This window comes from Aureococcus anophagefferens (genome assembly GCF_000186865.1).
Source record: "Aureococcus anophagefferens unplaced genomic scaffold AURANscaffold_6, whole genome shotgun sequence".
Classification (NCBI taxonomy): Eukaryota; class Pelagophyceae; order Pelagomonadales; family Pelagomonadaceae; genus Aureococcus; species Aureococcus anophagefferens.
Genome location: NW_008705566.1, coordinates 1,396,773 through 1,416,018, shown reverse-complemented (window position 1 = coordinate 1,416,018; position 19,246 = coordinate 1,396,773). Strand labels below are relative to the sequence as shown.

General features: G+C 70.1%; 5 protein-coding genes across 5 annotated transcripts; 2 read left to right on the top strand and 3 right to left on the bottom strand.

Moving 5' to 3' along the window:
• Window positions 1-887: 887 nt before the first annotated feature.
• On the bottom strand, window positions 888-4,767 carry AURANDRAFT_23917 (hypothetical protein; the record flags this gene model as incomplete). Its single annotated transcript, XM_009037311.1, has 2 exons — window positions 888-1,221; window positions 4,259-4,767. The coding sequence occupies 2 exons, from the start codon at window positions 4,765-4,767 to the stop codon at window positions 888-890; spliced, it is 843 nt and encodes a 280-aa protein (XP_009035559.1).
• Window positions 4,768-7,682: 2,915 nt separating this feature from the next.
• Window positions 7,683-9,707, top strand: AURANDRAFT_37059 (hypothetical protein; the record flags this gene model as incomplete). Its single annotated transcript, XM_009037582.1, has 2 exons — window positions 7,683-8,773; window positions 8,996-9,707. 2 exons carry the CDS (start codon window positions 7,757-7,759, stop codon window positions 9,677-9,679), a joined length of 1,701 nt encoding a protein of 566 aa, XP_009035830.1.
• A 658-nt stretch (window positions 9,708-10,365) lies between these two features.
• Window positions 10,366-11,817, bottom strand: AURANDRAFT_1068 (hypothetical protein; the record flags this gene model as incomplete). Its single annotated transcript, XM_009037110.1, has 1 exon — window positions 10,366-11,817. A coding segment is annotated over one exon (1,452 nt), but the record flags the coding sequence as incomplete, so codon positions are not given.
• Window positions 11,818-13,404: 1,587 nt separating this feature from the next.
• AURANDRAFT_24147 (hypothetical protein) lies at window positions 13,405-14,792 on the bottom strand (the record flags this gene model as incomplete). The annotated part of the gene is made up of 2 exons (XM_009037310.1): window positions 13,405-14,001; window positions 14,208-14,792. 2 exons carry the CDS (start codon window positions 14,790-14,792, stop codon window positions 13,405-13,407), a joined length of 1,182 nt encoding a protein of 393 aa, XP_009035558.1.
• A 3,848-nt stretch (window positions 14,793-18,640) lies between these two features.
• AURANDRAFT_8710 (hypothetical protein) lies at window positions 18,641-19,127 on the top strand (the record flags this gene model as incomplete). The annotated part of the gene is made up of 2 exons (XM_009037161.1): window positions 18,641-18,760; window positions 18,873-19,127. Coding segments are annotated over 2 exons (375 nt in total), but the record flags the coding sequence as incomplete, so codon positions are not given.
• Between the last annotated feature and the right edge of the window lie 119 nt (window positions 19,128-19,246).

Sequence of the window (19,246 nt, the reverse complement as noted above, 5' to 3'; positions counted from 1 at the left end):
CGGGGCGCCGGGCTCCGTCGCCACGCGGACCTCGAGCGCTGCGACGAACCTCTCGACGCCAAGCTCCCGGACCGGTGCCGCGTCTTGCACTGCCACGACATGGCCGGCGGCTACTGTAAATTAGCCGACGAGACCTACGCCGAGGCCTTCGCGAGCTGGCGCGAGATCGACGTCTTTTGCTACTTCGGGCACAAGCGCGTCACCGTGCCGCCCGCGAATTGGATCCGGCGCGGCCACGCACACGGGAAGCCCGTGCTCGGCACCCTCATCGTCGAGGGCGCCGACGGCGCCAAGGAGACGACGGCGCTCGTCGGCGACGCGCGCGCCGTCGACAAGCTCGCCGCGCTCGCGGCCTTCTACGGCTTCGACGGCTGGCTCCTCAACTTCGAGAGCCACCTCGAGGCGCCGGAGCAGGCGCCGAGGCTCGTCGACTTCGTCCGGCGGCTCACGGCCGCGTCCAAGGCCGCGAACCCCCACGCGCTCGTCATGGTGTACGACGCCGTCGTCCTCGACTCCGGCCGCGTCGAGTACCAGAACGCGCTCACCGAGCGGAACGTCGCGCTCTTCGCCGCCTGCGACGCCATCTTCCTCAACTACTGGTGGGGCCTCGACGCGCTCCTCGCGTCGCGCGCGCTCGCGGGCGGCCGCCGCGCGGACGTCTACGCGGGCGTCGACGTCTTCGCGCGGAACTGCGCCTACGGCGCGGGGCCGGGCGCGGCGGACGCCGTCGCGACCGTCGCCGCCGCGGGCGTGTCCGTGGCGCTCTTCGCGCCGGGCTGGACCCTCGAGGCGCGGCCGAACCGCGGCGACGACGACGCGGCTGCGGACGCGGCCTTCTGGGCCGCGTTGGACCTGGCGCGCGTGCGTGAGAGCGGGTAGTTTCATTTTTACGTGGCTCGAAATTTGTCCGAAGCGAGCGCTTCGATCGACTGCTCCTCGCCCTTGGCGGCCGCGCGCTCGAGCCAGTACCTGGCTTTGCCGAGGTCGACTTCCGTGCCTGCTCCGTCCATGTAACAAATGCCAAGGTTGTTCTCGCTAGGGGTAAAGCCTTGATTCGCCGCGAGCGCGTAGTACCGGAACGCCTCTTCAAATCTCTTCTCAGAGTAAAGTAAAACCCCTAAATTGGTTTGCGCGACCGCGGAGCCCAAGTCTGCGGCCGTGCGAAACAGCTGCATAGCCTTCTTCTTGTCCAGCTTGACGCCACTTCCAGTCACGTACAATCTTCCAAGCTGTCTCATCGCCACCACATTCCCGAGCTCCACGGCGCGCTTCCAAATTTTCGCGGCTTTCTTATCGGATTTCACAAGGCCGAAGTCACCATAGCAGTACGCCTCTCCCAAAGCCGTAATCGCTTCCGGCACCTCGTTCTCCACATGGCGCCGAAGTTGCGCGAGTGCTTCTGCATCGGATTCCGTGCGCGGTAATCGACAGAGGGGACACGCGTTTCCGATCTTGTCCTGGCACGATCGGCAGACCCTCCGGCAGCAACAGATGCGAAGCATGCCCGGAGCATTCACGTCCCACTCCTCGAGACAGATCGGGCACCGCGACCCAAACCGCGCCGACGTCGGGCCCCGCTCCGGGTTCGCCTCGCGCCGCACGCGGGCGGCTTCGTGCTCCGCGGCGATGCGCGCGCGGACCTCGTCGGCGTGCGACCGAGGCGCGGGGCCGTAGAAGACCTCCTCCGGCGGCGACGGCGGCGGGGTCGGCGCCTCCGCCCGCGCCGCCTCCGCCGCGCGCTCGTCTCGAATCTTCTTACACGCCTTCCGGTGCCCGCGGTCGCGCCAATCGATGCGTTGACAGTCCGTCGAGCAATACCTGCGACGGCGCCCCGGGACGCGTCGAGCCGCCCCCGACCCGTTCGCGCGCGTTGGCGCCGGGCTCGCACTGTGTGGTGCCGCACGGGCAGTTGAGCTTCGCGGACTCGCCGCATATCGTGCAGGAGATTCGGAGCTTGAGCGCTTTCGCGCGCGCCTTTTTGATCTCGTATTCTTTTTGCTTCTTCTCCCACTCCATCAGCGGCTTCAACGGCGCGTCCTTCGGCATGGTCGCGATCTAAAGGCTCTGATATATACGCGAGACCGGGGGGCGCGACAAATTTAGCGGGCTCAGTCGGCGCGTCCGCAGTACTTGAGCTCCAAAGGCGCCGCGTCCACAAGGAATCGGCAAACTACGGTAATCGGCGAGTCGCGAGCGGATCGGCCTCGACAGCTCTCTCCGTGCGCGAGAGCGGGTAGTTTTATTTTTACGTGGCTCGAAATTTGTCCGAAGCGAGCGCTTCGATCGACTGCTCCTCGCCCTTGGCGGCCGCGCGCTCGAGCCAGTATTTGGCTTCGACCAAATCGACTTCCAAATCGATGTCAGAGCCCCAGTCATGCATCAGAAAAAAACCGAGGGCGCCTTCGGCCTGAGTGAGTCCTTGCGCGGCGCTGAGTCTCAAGTAGTGTAGCGCCTCGACGTATTCGCCATCGATTTCAAGTTCACGTGCCAGATTCTTTTGAGCCCATGCGCCCCCCCGATCCGCGGCAACGCGAAACAATCGCATCGCCTTCTTCTTGTCCAGCTTCACGCCGTCTCCTAACGAATATGAGCGTCCAAGGGCTGTCATCGCGTCCGCGTTCCCGAGCTCCACGGCGCGTTTAAAAATCTTCGCGGCCTTCCTTGTGTTCTTTCCGAGTCCACACCGGCCATGCATGTATTGCAGTCCCAATGTATGGATAGCTTCCGGCACCTCGTTCTCAACGTGGCGACGAAGTCGCGCCAGCCACTCCGCATTATTTGTAGCACAAGGGACCCGACAGAGAGGACACAGCTTGCCGAGTGCCTTTGCTGCGCACGAATTGCAGAGCTTCCGGCAGCAACAAGTAGCCAGCGCAGGCGTCTCATTCACGTCCCAGTCCTCCATGCAGATCGGGCACCGCGGCCCGTACCGCGAAGAGATCGGCACGGGCTCCGGGTTCGCCTCGCGCCGCACGCGGGCGGCTTCGTGCTCCGCGGCGATGCGCGCGCGGACTTCGTCGGCGTGCGACCGAGGCGCGGGGCCGTAGAAGACCTCCTCCGGCGGCGACGGCGGGGGCGTCGGCGCTTCCGCCCGCGCCGCCTCCGCCGCGCGCTCGTCTCGAATCTTCTTACACGCCTTCCGGTGCCCGCGGTCGCGCCAATCGATGCGTTGACAGTCCGTCGAGCAATACCTGCGACGGCGCCCCGGGACGCGTCGAGCCGCCCCCGACTCGTTCGCGCGCGTTGGCGCCGGGCTCGCACTGTGTGGTGCCGCACGGGCAGTTGAGCTTCGCGGACTCGCCGCATATCGTGCAGGAGATTCGGAGCTTGAGCGCTTTCGCACGAGCCTTTTTGATCTCGTATTCTTTTTGCTTCTTCTCCCACTCCATCAGCGGCTTCAACGGCGCGTCCTTCGGCATGGTCGCGATCTAAAGGCTCTGATATACACGCGAGACCGGGGGGCGCGACAAATTTAGCGGGCTCAGTCGGCGCGTCCGCAGTACTTGAGCTCCAAAGGCGCCGCGTCCACAAAATCGGCGAGTCTCGAGATTCTCTCTCTCTCTAGCGCATTAGGCGACACACCCCGCCTACGCGCCTACCTTGGGCGGGCGCGGGCACTGGGGGGCCCACTAAAGCCGCACCGGGCCTCGGGGGGGCTCCTCTTGAGGGGCCGGGATCGTCCCTGTTGCAGGGGCCCAGACGTCCCTGGCGCGGAGCTTGGCTCCTGACGCGGCCCGCGGAGCTTGGCTCTCGATCGGGGACGCTGCGCACTCGGAGGCCGCGAGGTCCAGACGGGGGAGCATGCGGCACCGGGGGGCCGACTGCCAGGGCCGACGTTGCCCGCTGCGACTTCTCCAGGCGGGCCGGCACACGCGGCGACCCGGGCTTGGCCCGTTCCGCCGGCACGTCTCCCGCCGCGGCCGGCCCTCCGAGCGCGCGGAGGCCCTCGCGTCGGGCGACGAGACGCTCGAGTCCGTCATCGCCGCGCGCAAGAACATCCCCGAGTCCGACGTCGTCCGCGACTACAAGAGCAACCAGAAGAAGGTCATCGCGACGACCGTCGGCAAGTGAGAGGAAGAGTGGTCTCGCCGTCGACGACGTCGCGCGGCGCGTCGACGGGACGTGCGGCACGGAGCTCAACGCCGGCGTGGCGCTAGGAACGCGGCGACGACGACGCCAGGGCCAAGCACGACTCGACCGCGCGCAAGGCGCAGCATCTCGGGCTCGGTGGGGGGGCGCGGCGTAAGAATTAGACTACCTAGGTATAGTCCAGTCGGGGCGCGCGAGGATCTCTATAGCTTTCTCGTGGCCCTTGGCAGCGCCGCGCTCGAACCAGTATCTGGCTTTGCCGAGGTCGACTTCGGTGCCTTGTCCGTTCCTGTAACAAATGCCAAGGTTGATCTCTCCGGGGGTATAGCCTCGATCCGCCGCGAGCGCGAAGTACCGGAACGCTTCTTCAAATTTCTTCTCGTGGCAAAGTAAAATAGCTAAATTGGTTTGCGCCACCGCGGAGCCCCGGTCTGCGGCCGCGCGATACAGCTTCATCGCCTTCTTCTTGTCCAGCTTGACGCCGGACCCCTCCTCGTGCATTTCCCCAATAAATACCATCGCGTCCACATCTCCGAGCTCCACGGCGCGCTTCCAAATTTTTGCGGCTTTCTTTTCGGATTTCACGAGGCCCAACCGACCTTCGCGGTACGCACCTCCCAAAAACGAAATCGCTTCCGGCACCTCGTTCTCCACATGGCGGCGAAGACGCGCGAGCATTTCCGCATCGCTTTCTGCGCACGGTAAGCGACAGAGGGGACACGCGCCGAAGCCGATCTTGGCCTCGCACGATCGGCAGACCCTCCGGCAGCAACAGACGCGAAACACGGTTTGAGCATTCACGTCCCACTCCTCGAGGCAGATCGGACACCGCGACCCGTGCCGCGCCGACGTCGGCTCCCGCTCCGGGTTCGCCTCCCGCCGCACGCGGGCGGCCTCGTGCTCCGCGGCGATGCGCGCGCGGACTTCGTCGGCGTGCGACCGCGGCGCGGGGCCGTAGAAGACCTCCTCCGGCGGCGACGGCGGGGGCGCCTCCGCCCGCGCCGCCTCCGCCGCGCGCTCGTCTCGAATCTTCTTACACGCCTTCCGGTGCCCGCGGTCGCGCCAATCGATGCGTTGACAGTCCGTCGAGCAATACCTGCGACGCCGCCCCGGGATGCGTCGAGCCGCCCCCGACCCGTTCGCGCGCGTTGGCGCCGGGCTCGCACTGTGTGGTGCCGCACGGGCAGTTCAGCAAGGTCTTCGGTTTCACCCCACAAATTGTGCACGTCAAACGCAGCTGTAGCGCTTTCGCCCGCGCCTTCTTCTCTTCGTATTCGCGCTGCTTCTCGACGTACTCGGCCTTCATGATCGTTGCGCGCGGGGGCGACAGTTTTGCCTCCTCTCCTCCAAAATCGCTCAAAATCTACCCCAGGGCTAAGCCTCTAGATCATCGCATCCCATGTCGTTCTCCATGCCCCCCTCAACACCGTCGTCGTCCTTGCGCCGGGCGGACTGCATCAGGAACGCCAGAACGCGCTATCGTTCGCAAAAAAACAACAACTTACGCCGCGCGCTCCTGCGCGGCGACGAGCGCGAGGACGACGGGGAGCAGCGCGCGCGCGTCGTCGCAGTAGGCGGCGAGGGCGCCCGCCGCCTTGGCGAGGCCGCGCCAGCGCCCGACGTGGCCGAGGACGCCGTCGAGGCCCGCGAGGCACTGGCCCGCGAGCGCGAGCGTCGGGCCCGCGGCGTGGTCGACGGCGTGCCACCGGTGGCCGGGGAAGAAGAGGAACTCGCCGGGCTTCTGGACGACCTCGACGTCGGGCTCGCCGAGGGCCGCCGCGTCCCTGCGCACGAACGCGGCCCCGAGCCCCCGCGGGCCGAAGCGGTCCGCCGTCGCCGCGGCCGCGCGCGAGCAGCCCGCGTCGCCGAACCCCGCCTCCGCGTCGCCCCAGAAGCGCCACCGCTTCTCGCCGCAGAGCAATAAATGCCAGCCCGTCCAGGCCAGCGGGTCCGCGTGCGTCGACGACGTCGCGCCCGCCGAGCCGACGACGACGCAGAGCTTCGGCGGCCGCGCGTCTTTCGGAAACACGGACGCGAACGCGTCGTGGCGCAGCGAGTCACGGTAGGGCTGGGGCGCGCAGTCGAGGATCGTGGGCCACAGCGTGCCCGGCGCGTTTTCGAACTCGGTCATGGACATGAGCGCGTCGTCGCAGCCCGCGGCGGCCGCGCGCGACGCGTGCGCCGCGGCGTTCCAGACGTCGCGGAGCGGCGCGCGGTACCGCTTCCCCGCGACGGTGAACGCGCAGGGCGCGGCGCCGAGGCACGCGAACACCGCGGACGCCGGCGACATGGCGCCGAGCTCCACGGGCACGACGCGGGGCCCCGCGACGGGCCGCGACGCCGCGGCGTCGACGCGCCAGCGGACGTTTCGGAGCGCGGCCGTGGGTAGGCGCAGCTCGACGGCCGCGGCGCCGTCGGAGCCGCGCGTTCGCCGCCGCGCGCGGTGGCCGCGGCCGCGGACGGCGAAGCGCGCGCCGTCGCCGCCTTTGAGCTCCATGCCGGGGCTCGCGTAGCCGTACCAAAAGTCCGCGCCGTCCCAGACGACCGCGTGCTTCGTCTCGAGGCTCCCGGCGATGGCCGACGCCCAGTCGTCGCCGCGCTGGAAGCCGCCGACGGCCTCGCTCCGCCGCGCGGGCCGCGTCCACTCGTAGACCAATAGCGGCGCCGATGACCCGACGGCGATCTTCACCTGGACGCAGAGCGGGAGCGCGATGGAGAAGACGCCCGGGTCGAAGCCGCCGCCGCCCTCGAAGACGTGCTCGGGACCGACGTGCCACGGCGCGAGGACGCCGTCGGGGTCGCGCACTATTCTCCCGTCGTCGTCTCTTCGCCGGAGCAGGAACGACCCGACGACGTCGCTGCCGTCGCCGTAGCCCGCGTAGCAGTCGGCCCAAACGACCGCGTCGTCCGGGAGGACGTGGAACCCGAGTTCCCCGGCGTCGAGCGGCCGCCACGGCAGGAAGCGCCGGTCCGCGAGGACCGCCGCCCAGCGCGCGCCCGCGAGGTCGTCCGCGTCGCAGCCGAGGCGCCGCGCCGCCGCGGTTCGGCCGGCGCAGCGCGCCGCGGCGACGAAGCGCCGCGCGCAGGCGCCGAGGCGGCTCAGCTCCTCGACGAGCAGCGACTCGACGACGTGCAGCACGAGCGCGTCCGGCAACGGCGTGAGCAGCGAGACGGGCGGCGACGGCGGACACGGCCGAGGCGCGGGGCTCGGCGCGGCTGGCGGAGGCGCGGGCGCCTTCCCGAATAACTCGGAAAACGTGGCAGATGCCTCGATGAGCTCGTTGAAATCTCTAAGCTCGCCGTCCGGGCCCTCCGAGATATGCCGCTGCGACAGCCCGCGGCTAGGCGGAAGCGCGTTTAAGGCGGCTGCGAGTTCAGGCCCACCCTCGTAACGGTTCACCGCGTTTAAGGCGGCTGCGAGTTCAGGCCGGATCGCAGTCTCCTCCCTCCTGGCCGCGCGAAGCGGTCGCGCTAGCCGAGCTCTCGAGGCCTCCATTGTCTCCTCCCTGGCCGCGCGAAGCGGTCGCGCTAGCCGAGAACTCGAGCCTCCATTGCCACGGACACGGAGCAGTGCACGTTGAACGTTGAAATCTCGTTGCCGCGGGCAGCCTTCCACGATCGTTTGCTCGAGCGCCCACCGCCCCCCGCAACCCGCAGCCCGCAGCCCATGGCGCTCCGGAACCGCACGATCCGCGGCGCCCGCCTCGAGTACCGCGACCGCTTCCGCGCGTCCATCGGCGAGTTCCACGCCTGCCGCGCCATCTGCCAGATCCTGCAGCAGGAGGGCGACGTGGAATCGTCGTGGTCCTGCATCCCGCGCGACTGCGTGTCGCTCATCTTGAGCTTCTTCACGACCATGGACCTCGTGGGCCTCATCGACGCCGTGGCCGCGCCGCTGTCGCTGCCGGCCGACGACTCCGACGCGTTTCGCGTCTTCGCGCGGAAACGGCCGCTCTGGGAGCGCGAGGACGAGGCCGGCGAGTACGACTCCGTGACGACCTGCGGCGGCACGGTCTACGTCCACGACGCGCGCCTCGACCGCGAGCACCGGACGCTCGTCGAGCACCGCGAGTTCGCCGTCGACGGCGCCTTCGACGAGGCCGCCGAGGACGGCGCCGTCTACGAGGGCACGGCCGGCCCCCTCGTCGACGACGCCCTGCAGCGCGGCGGCGCCCGGGCGACGGTCGTGTTCTTCGGCCAGACGGGCACGGGGAAGACGAGAAGCGCGGTGGCGTTCCAGGAACGCATCGCGGCCGCCGTCTTCGACGACCGCGACGGTTTCGCCGTGTCGGTCTCCTGCGTCGAGATCCGCGGCAAGATCTGCACGGATCTCCTGGGAGAGCGCGCGCGCGTCAAGGTGCTCGAGGGCGCCGCGCACGAGATGCACCTCCACGGCGCCGTGGAAGCCCGGGCCGACTCGAAGGCGAGCCTCCTCGAGGTCCTCACCGCGGCCGCGGCGCTCCGGTCCGTGCGCGCGACGGCGAACAACGAGCAGAGCTCGCGGTCCCACTGCGTCTTCACGCTCACGGTCACGAAGGGCGACCGCGAACCGTCGGTGCTGCGCCTCGTGGACCTCGCGGGTTCCGAGCGGAACGACGAGCAGAAGCGGCACGCGCGGTCCGCCGTGCTCGAGACCGTGGAGATCAACCGGACGCTGTCGACGCTCAAGGACTGCTTCCGCGCGGTCCGGGGGCTCGACGTCGACCACGAGGTCGTCAAGGAGACCTGGGGCTACACGGAGGCCATGGTCGCGGAGTACCGGTCGAAGAAGCTCGAGGACTGGCGCCGGCGCGGCCTCGACGCGACGGACCCGCGGCGCTTGGAATGGCTCGAGGCCCAGTGCAACCGGCGCCTCGCGTCCGCCGTGGAGTTCACGAAGATCAAGCCCCTCGCGGCGCCCCGGGAGTCGGCCCACGCGCGCAAGCTCCGCTGCCCCTACAGAGATACCTTGCTCTCGAAACTCCTGGCGGACATGTTCCTCTCGCCGAAGCACCGCGTCGCCGTCGTCTCCACGCTGAGCCCGTCCGCGACGGACGTCGAGCACTCGCGGCGGACGCTGGAGACGGTCTGCGCGATGCGGGGCGCCGCGGAGATGGTGCAGCGCGTCATCACGGTCGCCGCGCGCCAGACCTTGAGCGAGAAAGAGCAGTACGAGCCCGTGGTCAAGTGGTCCGCGGCGCGCGTCCGCCAGTGGCTCGCGGGCCGCGACGACTTCGCGTCGACGGTGCGCTTGAAGGCCGGCGCGACGGGCAAGGACCTGCTCCGGCTCCCGAAGCCGCGGCTCCGGGCCTTCTGCGGGGGCGACGAGGCCCTGGCGGCGGCGCTCTTCCAGGCCCTGCGCGACGAGTCCAAGGCCCAGGACGCGCGCGCGCGCGCGGCCCGAAACCGGAAGACGGCGCTCATGCGCGGCGAGGCCCTCGACGACGGCGCGGCCGCGCCCGAGGACGCCGGCGCGGCGCCCAATGAGGCGCTCCCGAAGCCGCCGAGCCCGGCCAAGGCCGCCCGCCCGCCGGCGCCGCCGACGAACCGGTGCACGTTCGTGTCCACGGGCGCGGGCATCATGATCCACGACGGCGACGCGCGCCAGTAGATCCCCCGAGTCGTAAGGACCTAGGCTCACGGCGCGGCGGGCGCGGCGGGCGCGGCGGGCGCGGCGGGCGCGGGCGCCGCGCCGTCGCCCGCCGGAGCCGGAGCGGCCGCGCCGTCGGCCGCGGGCGCCGGCGCCTCGGCCGCGGGCGCGGGCGCGGCCTCGACGGGGGGCGCGGCCGCGGGCGCCGGCGCGCCCTTCTTGGCGCCCTTCGTCGCGGTCGCGGCGTCCTTCTTCGCCGCGGCGCGCTCGGCGACGGCCTTCTTCGAATATTCTGATCTTGAAGCTCCCGGGCCACCGTACGGCGGCGAATTCCGATTAGATCCAGTGGGAATTGAGGAAAAAAGGGGGACCGGCGGCTCCAGGGGCGCGGCCTCGGAGGCTCACACGCGGTCGGAGTTGTCGGAGTACTTGCGGACGAGGAGCGGCGGCGAGTCGGCGCGGAGGTCCTTGTCGTCGACGGGCGCGGGGAAGAAGGTCTTGGTCGTCGCGCGGTCCGTGAGCGGGCGCCGCGAGTGAAGGGGCGGAGGCGCCTCCGCGAGCTGCTTCTCGAGGTCGCGCGCGCGCTTCTCGAGGTGCTTGATCCACGCGTTCGCGTGGACGTCGTCGCCCGCGGCGCCGTTCTGCGTCTCCCAGAGCTGGCGGTACCAGCCCGACACGAGGACGCCGTCGGGCCCGGCGACGACGGGCTTCGCCAACAGCTCGTCGTGCGCGCCCTCCTCGACCTTCGCGCCGCGGTTCATGACGACGATCTTCTCGCAGTGGCGGATCGTCGCCAGCCGGTGCGCCACGACGATGATGGAGCAGTCGCTCGCCTTGCGGATGCCGTCGAGCGCCTCCTGGACGACGGCCTCGTTGACGGAGTCGAGCGCGGACGTCGGCTCGTCCAGCAGCAGAAACCGGGGCCGGCGGATCATGGCCCGCGCGATGGCGATGCGCTGCTTCTGGCCGCCGGAGAGCTTGAGGCCCCGCTCGCCGACGAAGGACTCGAGCTTCCGCGGGAAGACCTCCTGGATGTCCTTCCAGATCGACGCCTTCCGGCACGCGTCCTCGACGCGCGCGTCGATGTCCGGCGCCTGCTTCTCCGCCTCCGAGAGCCCGTAGACGATGTTCTCGCGGATCGTCGTCGCGAAGAGCACGTTGTCCTGGGACACGGTGGAGATGGAGCGCCGGAGCGCGCGCGGGTCGTAGGCCTCGATGGGCGCGCCGCCGAGCGAGATCTCGCCGCCCGTCGGCGCGTAGAAGCGCTGCACGAGGCTCAGCGACGTCGACTTGCCGCAGCCCGCCGCGCCGCAGAAGCCCACGGACGAGCCCGGCGCCACGGAGAAGGACAGCTTGTTCAGGATCTTCTTGCCGGGCACCGCGAAGTCGACGTCGCGGAACACGAGTTCGCCGCCGACGTCGCTCCGGCCCGGCGCGTCGCCCGGCTGCCGCTCGATGCGCGGCTTCGACACGAGCAGCTCGTTGATGCGGACGATGGGGTCCACGCACTTGACGACCCGGGGGACGACCTCGAGGATGTAGCGCAGGTGGTCCGTGATCATCGTCACCGCGACGACGAACTGCGTCGCGACGCCGACCGTCAACTCGCCGTCGAAGACCGCCGCGCCGCCCGTGCGCAGCGCGTAGAGCCGGTTCGCCATGAACAAGAGGAAGAGCGGCCAGTCGAAGCAGATGACGTGCACCGCGTGCGCGAAGAGGTCGATCTGCGCGCGGTACGCGGAGGAGAACGCGAACTTGTCGCGCTCGTCGTCCTCCTTGGCGAACGCGCGGACCGTGCGCACCTCCTTGATGATCTCCGCCGTGTCCGCCGCGGCGCGCTCGCCCATCTTGCGCAGCCGCTTCCCGAACTTGCGCATGAAGTCGACGACGAAGTATTGCACGACGGCGACGACCGGCACCGGCAGGATCGCGAACCGCAACATCTTCGGGTCGATCCGGTGTAGGACATAAACGTTGGCGACGCAGACGGTCACGCAGCGCAGCAGGTGCATGGGCTCCGAGAAGAGGTGGTCGCTGAGCTGCTGCGAGTCCTGGGAGAGCCGCTCCTGGAGCACGCCGGACGGCGTCCGGTCGAAGAAGTCCGTGTCCTGCCGCAGCATCGCGCCCATGATGGACTCGCGCGCGTGGAGCACGAACTCCGTGCGCGCCTTGGTGATGAACGCGCGGCCCGCGACGTGGGCGAGCACGAAGATGGCCCACTTGGCGAAGGTGCCCAACAGCAGGTTCGAGAAGGCCTCCTTGTCCATCGTCTTGTCCGCGAGCGAATCCAGGAGCGCGAACATGGCGGCCCAGAGCGTCGGGCCCACGGCGCTCTCGAAGAGGAAGAGGGACATGCCGAAGGCATAGGTCCCGGCGACGGGCTGGAACAGCCTCAGGATCGCGCCGCCGGACCGGCGCGCGCGGAGGTAGGCGCCCGCGTCCTTGGCCAGCGCGGCGAGCTCCGGGGTTGCGATAGGTTTGTAGCCCTTCTGCGCCCGCGCGAAGTGGGGGCGCACGTTCGTGTCGTAGAGGCGGTGGAGCTTGCGGAGCACGCCGCCGCCGGCGAACTTCTGGAGCGACGCGCGCTCGAGCTCGTCCAAGACGTCGCCCGCGTCGGCCGCGCGCGTCTTCTCGAGGCCCTCGCGGAACTCCGCCGTCAAGCGAGCGCCGAGGAGCGCGCGGACCTCCGCGTAGAGCGCCGCGCCGTCGTCCGTCTCCGCGACGCCGTGGTCCAGCGTGTGGCGCTCCTCCTCCGTGTCCCAGAGCAGGGGCAGCAGGTCCGCGACCTCCGGGGCCAGCACGCGCTCGCCGACGACGTCGCCGCCCGCCGCGAGGGCCGCGTCCTGCCGCTCGCGGTCCCGCTCGTTGGCGACGGTCTGCTGCATCTGCGCGAGGAGCAGCTGGCACTTCTTCGCGCGGACGCGGAGCGCGGCCTCGGTCTTGCTCGTTCGGAAGAACGTGCGGTAGATGCCCAGGAGCGACAGCGCCAGGAGCGCGGAGAGCAGCGGCGCGGACCGGCGGGACGGCGGCCAGGCGACGGCGAGCGCGTCGGACGTGGTGAATCGGAGGTCCGCGGCCGCGGCCGCGGCCGCGGCGCGCGCGGCCGCGGCGAACCGCGCGGGCCACTCCCAGCTGGAGGGCCAGAGGGCCGAGGCCGCCGTCGGCGGCGCGAGGCCCTGGGCGCCGACGTTGCAGACCGTGACGAGCAGCAGGCTGCCGAGCACGAGGAGCCAGGCGTGGCGCACGCGCGGGTTGCGGCCGGCGTCGCCGGCGGGCAGCTTCGAGACCTTGAGCTCGTCGTCGTCGGCGTCGGGGAGGAGCGCCTCGCCGGCCTCGAGGTCGCCGTCGTAGCGCTTGCGCATGCTGGCCAGTGCTTGTGTTTCGGTTTCAAGATTAGGCGATGACGATCGCGGTTACAGCGACGCGAACACTCCAGGAACAAACACATCGTTTGGAGCGTTTGCTTGTCGAGGCTGAAACGACTGCAAGTCAATGTCGACGTTGAACCTCTGGTTGCCGTTTGCTCAAGTGTTTGGCACCCGTGGGCCAGTGCACCGGGCCCGCGGCCTAATTGTTGAAGCCGGTCGAACGCTGGGCGCACCGTGAACAAAAACGGCGAGACGGATGATCGCACAAGGGAGTGGGATTTACGACGCGCGGCTCTAGCGCGCGGCAGCGAGTGGTGGCGGGCGGCGGAGGCGGCGGTGCTTGGTGGTAGCTTGGTGGGCGGCTGCTCGGCGTGCGGCCTAGTTGACCTTGGCGTAGGCGTGCTCGATCCAGGGGAGGAGCGCCTCGACGTCGGACGTCTCGACGGTCGCGCCGCACCAGATGCGGAGGCCCGGCGGCGCGTCGCGGTACGCGCCGATGTCGTAGGCGACGTGGGCGTCCTCGAGGTACTTGGTCATCTTCTTGACGTTGTCCGGCGCCGTGTCGAGCGTGAGGCAGACGGACGTGTTGGACCGCGTCTTCGGGTCCTTGGCGAGGAAGTGGGCCCAGGGCGTCGCGTCGACCCAGTTCGCGACGGCGGCCAGATTCGCCTCGGACCGCTTCTTGAGGCCCTCGAGGCCGCCGATGGACTCGGCCCAGGTGAGCGCGTCGAGGTAGTCCTCGACGCAGATCATGGACGGCGTGTTGATCGTCGCGCCCGTGAACAGGGCCTCGTCGACCTTGCCCTTCTTGGCCAGCTGGAAGATCTTCGGCAGCGGCCGGTCGGGCTTGTAGGACTCGAGGCGCTCGACGGCGCGGGGCGAGAGGATGAGCATGCCGTGGGCGCCCTCGCCGCCCATGACCTTCTGCCAGGAGTAGGTCGTGACGTCGACCTTGGACCAGTCGACGTCCATCGCCTGGGCAGGACAAGAGTGCGAAATTCCCAACTTCAAAGGCTCCTCTCTCGGCCGGTTTCCACTCGTTTCGGCTGATTTTTGGACGAGCGATCATCTCTCGGAACGGTCTCGAAGCGTGGATGCTTTTTCCGGAACGCGCGCGCGCGGAACACTCACGTTGAAGCGACGTTGAATCACCCTTGTCCTGCCCCGTCCATCGCGAAGACGGCGGAAGTCGCGTCGTTGAACGTGAGGCCCGTGCGGTCGTCGGCGATCCAGTCGAGGTCGGGCACGCGCACGCCGGACGTCGTGCCGTTGAAGGTGAAGACGACGTCGTGGTCCTTGCGCGTCGCCGCGAGGTCGGGCAGCTCGCCGTAGGCCGCGTTGAACTCGGTCACGTCCGATAGCTTGAGCTGGTTCGTGACGTCGCCGAACCAGGTCTTGCCGAAGCTCTCCCAGTGGCAGACGTCGACGGGCCGCTCGCCGAGCATGGACCACATGGCCATCTCGATCGCGCCCGTGTCCGACGCGGGCACGACGCCGATGCGGTAGTCGTCGGGCACGCCGAGCACGCTCCGCGTCTTCTCGATGGCCTCCTTGAGCCGCGCCTTGCCGATGCTGGAGCGGTGGCTCCGGCCCACGGGCGCCGAGCCGTAGACCGCCGGGCTCCAGCCCGGGCGCTTCGCGCAGGGGCCGCTGGAGAAGTTCGGCGAGTCGGGCTTGGCGAGCGGCTCCTCGACCGCCGCCGCGGAGAGCGCGCGCGCCGACGGCGCGAGGGAGCGCCGCGCGAGGGACTGGCGGATGGCGAGCATGCTGCAGGTGCTGCGCAAACTGGGAGACACGCGCAAAGGCAACGCGAGGCGACGAAGATGACAGCGGTGACAGGCGGGGAGCAAGTTGTTTTGCAACAGCGAGGGGCAACGCGTGCGTGTCAGGCCGATGTTGACGGTGTTGAAGCCTCAGCGGCCGCTGCAAAATCGGAGGTCTCTCTCGTCTATCCTGTAGTAGTCCCGCATGCGTGGGCGCCATCAACCGAGGAATCATATACTGATCGACGCGAGCTCCGTCGCGAGGCGGGGCGGGTCGGGCTCCGGGTCGTCCCCCGCCTTCTCGCGCCGCTTCCGCGCGAGGTCCGCGGGGCGGCAGCACTTTTTGTAGCGCTTGCCGGACCCGCAGGGGCACGCGCCGCTCCGCGTCGTCTTCGCCTTGGGCTCGTCCTGCGGCGGATCGGCGAAGAGGCTCCCGACGGCGTCGCCGACGGCGGCGGCCGCCGCGTCGGCCCACGACGCCGCCGGGGCCTCCTCCTCCGGCGGCGGCGCGCCCCTGGAGCTCTTCCCGGCCTCCGGCGGGTCGAGGTGGGGCAGCCCCCGCGGCGCGTCGCCGCCGCCGTCGCCCGCCGCGCGCACGGAGTTGTAGTGGGACGCGCCGTGGTACGACAGGTGCAGCGTCCGCTTCGCCGCCCCCGGCGGCGCGTCGGCGCGGATCTCGAGGCGCGGCGCCGCGAGCTGGTGGACGACGACGTGGCAGGCGAAGACGTTCGCCGCCGCGACGAGCTCGAGGTTGCCGCCCCACTCCGCGTCGCGCCGGAGCCGGCACAGGTAGTCGTCCCAGGGCTCGTCGTCCTCGACGAACCACTTGAACGTGTCGCTCGCGAGCTCCTCGTGCTCCAGCAGCTGCTTCCGCAGCGCGGCGTGGTCGCGCTCGCGGCCCCAGAGCTGGTCGCCGAGCGCGCGAAAGAGGCAGTTGCCGTCGGCCGCGGTCTCGACGATGCGCAGGCCCTGCTCTCTGAGCTGCGCCGCGAAGCGCCGGTCCTCGTCGTCGCTGTGCTTCGCCTTGTTCTTGCGGTGCTGCTTCCGCTCGGCGCGCTCGGCGCGCTTGCTCGCGAGCGCCTGCTCCTTCTGGGCGCTGCGCCGCTCCTTTTCGACCTTGCCGCCCTTCTTCGAGCCCTTGACGCCCTTGCCCATCGACCGTTGTTTGTTGCACCGGCGCGCTACGACTGTTGTTGCGCCGGCACCTCAGGCTCTGAGAGCAGGCCCATCGCGCCTGGGCTCCTTGCACTGCTGCTGCTGTTCAGCATCTCAGCGAGCTGTGGCAAGAAAGCATGGAGCCGCAATCGGGAGGCTGCAAAAGACGATGATCACAGCACACCTACTAGTATTGGCAACAACAGCGTCAGCGCTCGCACCATCGCACCTCACACCGCAGCAGCAAAAGCGGTTCGCCAAGGTCGAGGCGCAGCTCCGCGAAACCACAGCTCCGCTCCTCATCGACGGCAACAACCTCCGCGCGGCGCTCGGCTGGACGCGCACGACCACGGAGGTGCAAACCCTCGTCGATGACTGGGCCGTCGCGACGTCGCGGCGCTGCGTGACGTGCTGGGACTACGGCGACGCGTTCGCCGCGGCCGCGACGGCCGGCGGCGCCGCGGTCTTCTCGGGGCGGTACGCGCTCGCGGACGACGCGCTCGCGCAGGCGCTCGCCTATTTGGATTGCGCCTGCCTGCTCGTCACGTCCGACACCAATCTGATCGCGCGGTGCCGCGCGCGGCGCGACGTCGCGACGCTGCGGTCGCAGGACTTTGGCTGGGCGCTCGAGGCCGCCGCGGGCCCAGACGCCTGGGGCGAGCGGCGGCCGGCGCGAAAGGGCGAGTCGTCGCGGACGCGGAAGCGCGAGGCGCGCGCGCTCCTCGACGCGCTCCGCGGATCGACGACCGACGCCGGCGACGCCGTCGCGCGGCTCGCCGCTTGGATAGAAGCGGGCCGGCCGGGGCTGCGAGAGACGACGACGCGCCGGGGCAACGTGCTCTACGAGGTCGACGACGAAACCGAAGCTGCGCCGCCTCCGCGCCGCGCCCGCGACGCGGACCTCGAGAGCGCGCTCGCCGCCATCGACGCGTACCGGCGGCCGCGGGATCTCGTCGTCGTCGAGGGCTCGCACGACGCGGCCGCCGTCGCCGAGGCTTGGCCGAGCGCGTCGACGCTCGCGCTCAACGGGAGCGCCCTCGGCCCCGGCAAGGCGGCCGTCGTCGCGGCGCGGGCCGCGGCCTGCGGCGGCCGCGTCGTCGTGCTGCTGGACCCCGATTTCACGGGCCTCCAGCTCCGCTCGGCCGTCGACCGAGTCCTCGGCGACGCCCTCGGGACCGGGTGGTTCCACGCCTTCGTGCCCGAGGAGGCCGCGACGCTCCGGGCCAAGGGCGCGCGGTCGAACAAGCGCGCCGGCGACGTCGGGCTCGAGCACGCGGCGAGCGACGTCGTCGCCGACGCGCTCCGCGGCGCGCGGCCCTACGCGCCGGGCCGCGCGGCGTTCTCGCGCGAGGACCTCGTCGCCTGGGGCCTCGCCGACGGCCCGGGCGCCGAGGATCGGCGCGCGGCCGTCTGCCGCCGCCTCGGGTTCGGGCTCTGCTCGGCGAAGCCCTTCCTCCGCGTGCTCAACACGTGCTCGTTCCATCGCGAGGACGTCGACGCGGCCCTCGACGCCTGCGACGCGGCGGACGCGCCGCCGCCGCCCGCGGGCGCCGCGCCGCGCGCGCCGAACGCCGTGGAGGTCGGCGCGGCCGTCGCCGTGCGCCTCGACGACGCCTGGTGCCGCGGCGTCGTGCTCTCCAGGGTCGCGTCGGGCCAGAACCGCGGCCGCGCGCGCGTCCGCTGCGACGGCCGGCGCGAGCTCGTCGTCCACGCGCTGTCGCGAAGATCCTACGGCCGCGATTGGGTAAGCTTCTAACGCGAAGTTCAATATACGCGTCCTTGAAGGGCACCTGAAAACTTCAAGAAATGAAACGCCCCGCGTTGTCGCTTTGGCTCTGCGGCTCGGCGTCCTGTAACATTGGGCTGCCACCCGCCATGGCGAGCTTCGAGGCGGCGCTCCCGGCGCCGGAGCCGGACGGCGCGTGCGTCGCGCAGAACGACTCGCCGACGTCGATCATCCGCGACGACGATGCCGGCCGCGAGGCCAACTACGCCCTCGTCGCCGGCGTCGTGCGCCAGCTCTTCTTCCTCAAGGGCCTCACGGTCGACGAGGTCTACCGGTTCGTCGACGCCATGGTCGAGGAGCGCTTCGAGCCGGACGAGGTCATCTTCCCCCAGGGCGCCGAGGGCGACCGCTTCTACATCATCAGAGCCGGCTCCTGCGCGATCGAGCTCGACGGCGTCGGCAAGGTCAAGGAGATCCCCGCGGGCGGCGCGGCCCCGGCGTCTTTTGTTGTTGGGAGGATAGACCAAACGCGTCATCATTAGGCTACTTCGGCGAGCTCGCGCTGCTCTATGACGCGCCGCGGTCCGCGTCCGTGCGCGCAGTCGGCGCCGTCGCGTGCTTCGGCATCGACGCGCCGACCTTCGACGCGCTCGTGGCGACGTGCAACGCGCGGCTCGTCGCGCCGCTCAAGAAGCTGAGCGGCATCACGCTGGCGCCGCCGGACGCGCACTACGCGCTCGGCGCGTTCCTCGGCGACGGCCAGTTCGCCGAGGTCTTCTCCGCGCGGCCCGCGGAGGAGGACGGCGCCGAGCGCGCCATCAAGGTCGTGGACCTGAGCCGCCACGACGCCGGCGTGTCCGCGGGGCTCGTGGCCGAGGTCGAGGCCATGCGGAGGTTGCGGGGCCACGCGAACGTGCTCAACGTCTACGACTGCTACCTCAGCGGCTCGAAGCTCTCCGTGGTCCTGGACCTCTGCCGCGGCGGCGACCTCTTCGATCGCATCGTGGCGTCGGGGCGGCTGCCGGAGCGCGACGCGCGCGTCGCGACGGCGCAGCTCCTCGACGCCGTCGCGCACTGCCACGCGCTCGACGTCGCGCGCCGCCGGGCGGGAAACCAAAATTATTCAACTCGACTTGAATGTGACCGTACTCGAACGGCTTCGACACGATTTCCTCTGCCGTGCTTCGATCATTTCCACACAGGTGCACCGCGACCTCAAGCCGGAGAACATCCTCTACCTCGAGGCGCCGGGCGACCCGGACGAGGACGTGCTCAAGGTCGGCGACTTCGGGCTGGCCTGCGCGCTGCCGCCGGGCGAGGTCCTGCGCGTCGTCGCGGGCACGCCGCAGTACGCGGCGCCCGAGGTCGTGAACTCGACGCCGGACGGGCCGGGCTACGGCCACGCGTCGGACCTCTACTCGCTGGGCATGGTCTTGTACGTCATGCTCGCGGGCGTGCTGCCGGAGACGCTCGAGGAGGACCCGGCGGACACGCTCGACGGGCCCGACTTCGACGGCTGCTCGGTCGCGGCGCGCGCGCTCGTGCGCGACCTCGTCGCGCGGGACCCGGCCCAGCG